This window comes from Zea mays, chromosome 1 (genome assembly GCF_902167145.1).
Source record: "Zea mays cultivar B73 chromosome 1, Zm-B73-REFERENCE-NAM-5.0, whole genome shotgun sequence".
Classification (NCBI taxonomy): Eukaryota; Viridiplantae; Streptophyta; class Magnoliopsida; order Poales; family Poaceae; genus Zea; species Zea mays.
Window position 1 is genome coordinate 61024366 of NC_050096.1, and position 10805 is coordinate 61035170.

At 41.8% G+C, this 10805-nt stretch overlaps 1 protein-coding gene across 1 annotated transcript; it reads right to left on the reverse strand.

Moving 5' to 3' along the window:
* Nucleotides 1–961: 961 nt before the first annotated feature.
* On the reverse strand, nt 962–4821 carry LOC112163586 (uncharacterized). Its single transcript, NM_001361318.1, has 7 exons — nt 4389–4821; nt 3790–4309; nt 3328–3694; nt 2869–3234; nt 2715–2793; nt 1511–1701; nt 962–1400 (listed from the first exon to the last, which is right to left on the reverse strand). The coding sequence occupies exons 1-7, from the start codon at nt 4515–4517 to the stop codon at nt 1292–1294; spliced, it is 1761 nt and encodes a 586-aa protein (NP_001348247.1). The 5' UTR covers nt 4518–4821; the 3' UTR covers nt 962–1291.
* Nucleotides 4822–10805: the final 5984 nt, after the last annotated feature.

The window sequence follows — 10805 nt, forward strand, 5'->3', positions numbered from 1 at the left end:
ATAGTAAGTTTTTTAAGTCGTCAAAAAGTATTAGAAACATGCTAGTTATTATATGCGTACTCTCCATTCAGATCAAAAGGTATCACCACACCAAACCAGTCTAAGCTCTCACTTTACTATCTTTTTTATTGTTATTAGCTGAAGAACAACCTTCTTTGCCCTTTCTAGCGAAAATCACGTGTGTTGGATCCCTCTTTCCTCATTCCTTGATGTCACTGTCAGTCAGTTCACCATCACAGCTTCCTTTTAATATGATTAATAGCTGATTACAAACAATCCATTCAGGGTCAAGTCTTAACTCTTAAGCATTGCCATTCTGTCGGGTGAACTAGTAACAACGAATAATGGACTGTAGTGGTTAGCTGTAGCATTCAAAGTTCAAATCCAAGGCCATGACGGAATATAAAAGAACGAACGCAACGAACATTAGCAGCGACCCGGCCCTTAGCTGCTCGGGGGTTCAATTTTGACATTTTGACCACCAACCACGTCCGCGTGCTGTCAAATATTTGAATTTGGGTCGGGATTTGACCATAGACAAACCTCTATCGCAGCAGGTAGAGAACGACAATCACTAGGATTTGCATGGTCCTGGCGTTCCACTATAATTTTGGATGCAAGATTGTTGGATCCGAAAAATAGGTAGAATAACCGACCGTTGGATTCTAAAATATAATTTTGTATAATATTTATAATATGTTGTGAAGATTGAAACATATGATAATAATAATGATTAATGTAATTAGTTTTTTAAAACTAAAGTGGACTTATTAATTTTAAATAATATAATATTGTCACATCAGCACCATTTGAAAGCCATTTATATTATGTAGGATCAAGATTACAATATCATGGAATCATATGGAACTCAATTATAGTATCAGGATAGGGATAATATAATATAAAAGTTCATTACTGTCTCGATTTGATAATATGGTATTCTAAGCTTCTAGTATCCAGATCGGAGTCCTAACAACACTCAACCTGTGTAATAAGTACAACATAGTGGTCTTAATTAACCAGTCAAATTACATACAGAACACGAAAACAATCAACTCACCCGGCAACACCAAGCGCATTATTTACCTACACTTCTGGAGGGGAAAAAACAAAACTTACTCCACCTCTGCAAATCTCCCACTCTTGGGAGTTGCATCAAACCACACGAGCGTAACCAAATCAAGAATCGGAGTCCTCAGAAAATAATCTAACATCATCCACACTGCCTTCCATGTCCATTGTAGCAGTGCCCCCCTACTGACCTCAATAGACAACTTAGGTGGGGGTTGAATCATAGCGACCAAAGGGCAAAGCATGCCAACAAAACCAGGAGAGAAATTGTTTCTCCCCATTGTGGAACTGGGGCAGCTTTTGAGTATTGGAATCTATGTGATTGTTCTCTGCAGCGAAAATAACCAAGGCCAGGTTCCATGTAAGAACAGGTAGAAATAAGTAAACTTGTGTTTGTGGTGCAAACTTTATAACATGTACAAAGTCATAGGAAGCTCACTTCTGTAGGCTTGAGAGTGCACCACAGAAAATTGCGTTATCCGGAAGAGTGGTGCTGCTGTCCTCTGGGTTAACCACATTTATGTACACTTCTTGACCCAAGTACCAGGTGTCAAGGTTCTGAACACGCAAGTTCCATATGCCTGCATTGTCCAGAAACACAAGAATAGCTGTCCAAGCTCCAGGGAATACCTGCAATCAAGTAGACACAGTCCCAATCAAAGGAATGCCAAGTACAGCAACGCAAAGATGCATCGTGGAAAGTCAGATGAATGCAGTGGTGGAGCTTGAGCGAAATCTTAAGGGCTTGTTCGGTTATTTTCAATCCATATGGATTGTAGGGGATTGATACGGATTGGGAGGGATTTTGATTTACTAGGGATTGAAACCCCCTCAATCCCCCTCAATCCATATGGATTGGGTTAGAACCGAACAAGCCCTAAAGGGGGACAGGGACAGAGGTCCAGGGATAAATTGGAGGGGCCACTAACTATGCACAAATGATATTAGCCATGGTTTACCATATGGTGATTAAGAATTTTTTAGAAGCTAGGGGGGTCATGCCCAATTTTGTCTGGCTCTGGTCTAAGACCCTGGATGAATGAAACATCGATTCATCCCTGAAGCAAAAATTAAGTGTGTTTAAGTCACGATGGTCCCTTTCTGTTCTAGTTATGGCGGCGTGTTTGTACTCGAAGACCTAAGGCGATGTAGGTGTTTGTACTTGGGGTTATATCCTTCTCTTCTTTAATACAAAGACACACAACTCTATTGTGAGTTTGAGAATAAAAGTTAAGTCAGGATAAGTAATTACATGTACCTGCCTAAAATTAATGTGATAGTTTACCAACACGGTTTGCAGCTTCTTACAGAAATTGTCAGAGCAAATGAACTCATTAATTATTTAAATTCACCTCATAGCCTTATCCTTATTGAGAAAACTGAAGACACCAAATAATTTATTTTAACCACTACAGGATATATATACTTTCTTCAGTCAGACATATGTGATAAATTTAGTTAGTTAATAGTATTGTGTGTGTAGGTGCTACTTGCCATTCCAATGGAATAACAACTAAAATATGGGCTGTTTTATGTTGCGGCGTATGCATTTAATATTTAAGCATGTTTATTCATCATACACAGCTAATGCAATGGTTAACTTGGATGTCTAGAAATACTACGAAACAGTGAATTTTCAGCACCTGGATTGTAGAGCGTGCAACACCATCCCATTTGTTATAAGTACCGCGACTATTTTCTGTCCATAGACCATAGTCCATCCTGAGAAAAAACAACCGTGAGATTGAGAATTCAAGCAGATATGGATAAATAACAGGAGTGTGGCTTATGCCTTACCCAACAACAAAGAATGCATAGCCATCCAAGTGGTAGCTCTGAACATTTGTGGCATTATTTTGGAATATAATCTCCATAAATCCCTTATAAGTGCCATTTATAATAGATGTGTCAACTTTTGGTAGTCGGTTCATAGGATGATTAGGAAAATCCAATTTGAAGACTCCGGGGACATTAAATATTTGTGCAAGCACCAAAGGGGTTGAGGGTGCAATGTAAGAAATCTCATTGAGAGTAGAACGCAGTTTTCCATCTATGAGCTCAGGTGCTCTACTCTGCAACAGGAACACATCTGTTACAGTAATGTCACCATAATGGAATGAGCCCTGTGGATTTGGGCGGGCACCGCTAGCTGTAACATTCCATCTGAAACAGCACAATGGTTGAAGGATGCACTATATGTGAGCAACGCCATCTACAGTGCATATGATAGTAATAATGCAAAATCAACAGGAATACCTGATGGATCTTGCTTGGTTTATAGAGAACGCCGTGTCATACTGATCGTTCGGAGGATCTGGAAGAGGGCCAGAGGCTGGACCCTGGGAGTTAGAGTAATGGAGAATAGCAACACCGGTCAATTTATCCACAACAGCTGCATCAACAAAGCGTGCGCTTGCAACAACATAGTAATCAGTGCTGGCATTCTGGTCCATGGTGACCAAGAAGGAGTAGGACTGGCCAACATGGATGTCCAGGTTGGTGTAGTTCTGCTGCGAGGTGTAGGAGCCTTCTGTCTCAACAAGGAGCAGGTTATGGTTCTGGATCCTGAAATTGAGGCTTGTTGAGACCCCAACATTGTGTACCCGAAACCTGTAAGTTTTCCCTGAAATGACAATCAAGACGGTACTATTGATTTCATCCCCTCTCGATCAAGTAGTACTCTAGCAAATGGAAATTCAAAATTACAATGCAAATAACCTGGCTCGACATTGATCCTCTCATAGACAATCCCTGGTGGAACCACGGATTCGTTGTACTGATAGGGTCCCAATCCATTGATGAGCACACCATCAGGGGCGCCCAGCAGGGTGCCCCCGTCGAGCGCGCTCCTGAGCTCCCTGTGCCCACGGTTATACCAGTCACCGATAAAGAGCGTGATGTCCCCGTCGGGAAAGGCAAAGGGGATGGGTATGACGTCGCGGTTGTTGATGGTGATGGCGCCGTAGCCCCCGGCGGCGCGGTGCAGCGGCGTGGAGGGGAAGTAGAAGAAGCTGCCGACCTGGTCCTTGACCTGGAACGTGTAGGTCCAGTTCCACCCGGCGGGGATGGCGCAGTTGGTGCCGAGCACGCCGTCCTGCCACGCCGTCTTGCGCTGCTGCACGCCGTTCCAGGTGAGCAGCAGCGGCTCGTCCAGCGCGTTGCGGACGTTCACCACCACGTTCCAGTTGGTGGTCACGTTCAGGGGAGGGCCCGGGAACTGGCCGTTGATGCCAATCACCTGTTGCGACCGCCTATGTCAATGTCGATGCCACTGTTGCAGGAATGCAAGGGAGGGAGAGGGGATGGACGGGCGGCACCTTCTGCTTGACGCCGAGGGGCTGCGCCGAAATGTAGGAGACCTCCCAGTCGTAGTAGGAGTACGGGTCTCCCGCCCGCGCCGGCGCCGGCGCCGCGGCCAACAGGAGCAGCAAGAGCAGAGCCGGCATTGGCAGCCGGAACTCGATCGGTCCCGGCGGCTCTGGCGATCTCGTCCTCAGGATTCGAACGCAGGCTCGCGGCCAAGTCTCCGCGGATGTCGGGCGCTTGAATCCAGTCGAGTCAGTTGGAAGTGGAAGCCAAGCCAACACGAGTCGAGTGGAGATCGGGGAGAGGCGGAGAGCGGCAAGCAGAGCAAAGCGGAGCACCCAGCACAGCAGAGGGAAAAGTGTGGGAGGCGAGGCGGCGGAAAAGAAGCTGCTGGTCGGCGTGTCCTGCGGCCTTTGCCTGCCCGCACTCCGCTCCAACTCAACTGGAAACAACATCAACGTTCGAGTTGCCCTTTTGCCGATCGGGCTCGATCCAGTCTAAAGGTGGGCTGGGCCAACTTGTTGTGAAGGCCCACCATTTTCAGCTTGCCCGTAATAAGAACGAATTGGAATCGCTCCATTTACGGCTTCTAGTTTCCAACTAATTTATTTCAATGATGTTTGTTGCAGTTGTAAAATGGTTATATATTTATTTCAATTATGTTTGTTGTAGTTGTAAATATATTTAATAATTGACTGACAGGAGTTATTTAGACTATGTTTGGAAGCACCTAGTTTTTAAAAAACTGGTTTATAGAAATTTAGGTGGTTCTTATGACTCGGTTTATAGAAATTAAATTATCAGTTTCTTAAAAACTGAAAAGCTGGTCTCTCCTAGCTAAAAAATAAAAATGGGTTTTTAAAAACTAGATTGCTTGCAAACAGACCTTTAGTATCAGACAATATGTTCGCGTGTTACAACAAAATATACAACTTTTACACAGTCACCTAAATGGCTCCACAATTTCAAAATTTTATTCAACGGCCACAATTGCGTCATAATTTGTTTTGGAATCAGACTCTATACTATTGCATGTAGAGACGGTAATGGGTAAATTCTCACATGATATTGCTATTTTATACTCATACCTGTAACAAAAAAACAATCATGTCGGGTCATTCATATCCACTAATAGGTACAATTGTCCCTCATATGTGTACCTATGTGGATCAAAGTTATCCGTCGGATCACATATATCCATAAATATTAAACATCTATCAAAATAACACATTATACAAATGATAGGTTTTGAAGCAAATCCTAATACCATGTATCCATCAATCCAAATATATATATAGTAATTATGGTTGTGGAGTAGAAATATATTATATAGCTAGGGTTTTATGTTCTTTTTGGGCGGAACCAAGTTCATGTCTTGGTTTAAGCCAAGTTAATATAGCTGAATGAATTGGTATGATGTGTGGATGAACACTCGGAAGTTACGTGAAAAAAAAATCTCATAGCTTCACGTATTGTTGTATTGGTAGGGTTAGAAAAAAAACTCAAGGCTCATGAGTCGGCTCGGGCTCGATTAGACTCAGCTCGGCTCGCGAGCTTGAACGAGCCCTAGCGGAGCCTAATTTTATAGCTACCTTAAACAGTGAGCCGAGCCGGCTCACGAGTCTACCGAATTATATAGTGTTATGTTGTGATACTATTACATTACTATGTTACCGATTTATTTTCTTATTTTTCATGGGTGTAGTGCTAGATATAATTTAAAATATATTCATATTTTACATATAATAAAAATATATAATTTATATTTAAATTGAATTTAGTGTGGTGGCTTACGAGCCCGAATCGAGTTTGACTTTCCAGCTCGCAATACGACGGATCAAGCTTGAGACTGGCTCGCTAGGCGCATGAGCCGCACCAAGCCGAGCTCTCGTTTCCAGCTCTTATGGAAGTGCTTTGTGCCTTATGTTGGCCCAACAACCGTCCATCTAGTTCGATGTCCGTCTCTCTGTCTTCGCTTTCAGCCGAACAACCAGCCGGAATTCCTCCCACCCGTGATCCCATCCGCCCAAACCCCGTCAGTCCGATTGGGTCTTTATTCATGTGATTGGTTACTTAAATGCCTTGGGGCCACTTAGGTTGGGTCTTCATAGATGCATACAATCAACCAAATACAAATCAATACAATGCTCAGTCAACACATATGCATAGTCTGTTTCTTTCTGCTCCCGTAAGCAAGCAAACACATAGTATATTTGTAACTGGTCAGTGTGTGTTTGGTTTGATTTTCGGTTTGACTTTTGGCTTTTGCTTTTGCTTTTGCGCTCTAAAAACCAAAAACCAAACTAATGGGCTGGATTTAGAAAACAAATTTTTTTAAAAGCTGACTTTCTATTAGTGCAAAAATGAAAGCATCTCTGTACATGTTTTTATCGGCTTTTGGATGAAACTGTAAAAATATATATGAAATAACTTTTAGCGGTTTTTAGTGGTTTTCACCAAACGATTTTTTGCTTTTTAACACTTCACAGCACACAACAGATTTTTTCACAACTCACAGCCCACAGTCCAACCAAACACACCCTTGGAATTTCTGAACATTCGAAAACAAAAAACCGGTTCATATAACTTGGTCTTTTGCTTAAACTAGATTTGCTTAAACCGGATGATAACGTGACGCGTCGTGTTGGACGTTTCTATGAAAGTTTAAAGAGCCAAGTGATACAACATGCTAAGTTTAAATAACAAGTGATACAATATGCCAAGTTCAGTGATCTAAATGACTTCAACATGGCACACTACATCAGCATTTTTTTAGAAAAAAAACAAAACCGAATGGGCTGCCAAGTTTCAGCAATTCTTTTTTTTTGGTTTTGAGAATTTGAGGATCCAAGTAATACAATATGTTAATTTTAAGGACCATTGTATTTTACTGTATACAAATATCAAAAAGTAGTGGCAAGTGAGGCACTCGAGCATCGTGTTTAAGGAAGCACTTCGTACCAATGTATTAAGCTAATACTGTAGTAAATGCGATATTTGAGAAATCTTTTTCCAACATATATGACCATCCATCCGATTGCTCTCCCTCCCTCTGGTTCGTTACTATCCATTGTTTTTTAAGCTTAAATTACTGTAGGGAGGGCCTACAGTATTTTTTATTGCATAAAGAGAAAAAAGAAAAGAAAATACAGGAGGGTAGCTACAGGAAGGATAACGAAAATTACAGTGCAGAGCACTGAATCCAGGTCTTAATTTTATCCTCTATCTCTGGTTTAACTCGGTGATACAATAAATTCATTTCTGTTTTTAACATGTCCCGACATTCCTCCACAGTGGGCGGGATCTCATTGAACACCCAATTATTTCTGCTTTTCCAGATGCTTCAGGTTAATAGGATGATAGTTTCAAGTTTCCATGGGACCTGCCAATGTTTTCTGATCCTCAGGATGGTGTTGATTAGATCAGTTGTTCGTGGCGGGGAGATTCCTATCAAGGACCAGCATCTCCTAGCAAAACTGCATCTAAAAAAAAGATGAATGGCTGTCTCTTCAGCTTGAAAAATACAGTTGTCACAGGTGTATGAATCCAGTAGCATAGCTCGCTGTCTTAGAAGTGCCCGGGTATTTAGTCTGTCCTTGAGTAATAGCCAGAAAAAGACCTTGTGTTTGGGTTGTCATTTTGATTTCCACAACCAAGTGAAGATGGGATGGGTCCACTGGTTGCCCATCAAATGAGAATAAATCTTTTGTGGTGAAAAGAGGCTAGAAGAGGCATTGCAGAGCCATTTGTCTCTCTGATTATTATATGGAAGATTAACCAAAAGACCCTGCAAAGCTTGAAATTGCACAAAGGCCTCTGCCGACAGTGGGGTGTGAAACATCTCATGTGAAGCTGCCATTCTTGCTTGTTGGATGGTGATATCTTTGCATGAAGCTAAAGACCAAAGTTCTGGATATCGTGTCGATTTGCGTATACCATCCCAGTTGTCATGCCACAAAAAAGTTGTTTTTTCCATCTCCGATCTCCATCCGAGCAATTCCTTTGAAAGATTCAAGAGTTTTAAGGACGTCTCTCCACCAGAAAGAGCCAACTGGCCATAATGATTGGCCCAGATGATATTGATCCACGGGATGTCAGTTTTGTTATAGAATTTATGTAGATTCTTCATAAGAAGGGCTTTATTTTGTAATTCTAAATTTATGACACCCAATCCCCCCTGAAATTTTGGCTTGCAGACCGATTTCCAGGCTACTTGAGGGGGTTTTTTGGCATTTAAATCTGCACCTCTCCAAAGGCAGTGCCGTCTGAATTTGTCAATATGTTTGATCACCGTTTTTGGGAGCTTGAGAGTGCACATGTAGTATGTTGGAAGTGAGGAAAAGACTGCATTAACCATTTGTAGCCTACCAGCCTGTGATAAGAAGACAGAGGTTGACGCCAGTCTTTTCTCAATTTTCTGAATAAGAGGAAGAAAAGCCCCCAGGTTGGGTCTTTGTAATCCCAAGGGAATCCCTAAGTAAGTGAACGACATTGATCCAATTTTGCAGTGGAATGTATTTGCAAGGATTTCCATTTTTTGGTCTGTGACATTGATGGGATAAATATTAGATTTGTGGTAGTTGACATGTAGCCCTGTGGATTCAGCAAACGAATTGAGCATCGCCTTTAGAAAGAAAAGTTGTCTAGGACAAGCTTCCATTATGAGAATAGTATCATCTGCATATTGAATAATAGGGAAATCAGGACCACAATTGCTCAGCAGGGAGAGCCGTAAGATGCCACAGTCACAAGCCTTGTTGACAATTGACTGCAGAAGATTAGCTGCAAGAACAAAAAGAAGTGGGGACAAAGGATCTCCTTGTCTGACTCCGCGTTTGGAGTGAAATCGTTTCCCAGGGACGCCATTCAAAAGAACTTCTAAAGTGCCGGAGTCAAGAATCATAGAAACCCAGTGAATCCATTTGTCACCGAACCCCTTGTGCCTCAAAACCTCAATAATAGTTGCATGTTCCAATTTGTCAAAAACCTTTTCAAAATCTAGCTTTAGAATCACCATTTCTTTTCTGGACTTATGGCAAAGAGAAATGTATTCAAAAGCCTAGGCTAGACAATCCTGAATTGACCTAGCCTTTATAAAACCATATTGATTCTGATGAACTAACTTTGTGATCACCTGTTGCAAACGGTTGGCTAAGATTTTTGTCAACACTTTAACACTTGTGTTAAGGAGGGAGATAGGCCTATAGTCACCAACTGAGTCCGGGGAGTTGTTTTTGGGAATGAGAGTCACGTATGAACCATTAATGCTGCGCATGCAAAGGGATCCTTCAATTTTTTTTGCATAATTCATAGAAGTCAGGAGCAATCACCGACCAACATTTCTTCACAAAGTCCGTATTAAATCCATCTGGACCTGGCGATTTATTTGAAGGCAGACATTTAATGATCGGATCAATCTCATGACAAGAGAAGGGGTGCTCAAGTTCTGACAAATTATCAATCGGCTGAATCAAGGATGGTAAGTTAAAAACCATGTATGTTTGTTGAGAAGTCCCCAATCTGTTCTTGAAGGCATTAAAAAGCACAGTTGCTTTGTCTGTATGAGAAAAGGTCGTATTTCCATTATCATCCTTTAGTGACGAAATAAGGTTGTGACGATGCTTGATAGTAGCATTGGCGTGAAAGAACTTAGTGCCAGCATCACCAAGGGTAACCCATTTAATTTGACCTCTTTGTTTCCAATAAGTTCGTTGTTTAGACAAAAGATCATGCAGATGGAGGATAAGTATGTCTTTGAAATTCCATTCCTGTATAGTTAAGTCTCTACTCTCCTCAATGAAGTCCAATAGCTGAATAACCAATTTAACCTTATCAATCAATTTTGCTAAATTAGGGAGAGACTTATACCAACCCTTAATCGCTTTTCGTGCCCTTTTAAACTTGGTCATGAGCCTTTTAGCTAGGTCTGGTTGAAATAGAGGCTGACTCCAAGAATCTTGAAAAATTGTATGAAAATCTTCAAGCTGAAGCCAATAATTTTTGAATCTGAAGACGGGCGGTTTAGGAACATTAATTTGGACATTGACCATCCAAGGAATGTGATCCGAGGTTCCTCTAGAGAGCAAAAGTGCAGAAGTGGCTGGGAAGTTGACAGATCATGCCTGCTGAAAGGGAATTAGGCTTTCACCTAGTCCCTAATTAATTTTGGTGGTTGAATTGCCCAACACAAACAATTGGACTAACTAGTTTGCTCTAAGTGTATAAGTTATACAGGTGTCAAAGGTTCACAACAAACCAATTAAAAAGACCAAAGTTGGGTTCAAAATAAAAAGCTAAAGGCATCCCAAAAGGCTCCCTGGTCTGGCGCACCGGACTGTCCGGTGGCGCACCGGACAGTGTCCGGTGCACCAGGGGACCTCGTGCAGAACTCCTCAGCCTCGGGAATTTGCAGAAGCCGGCGCACTATA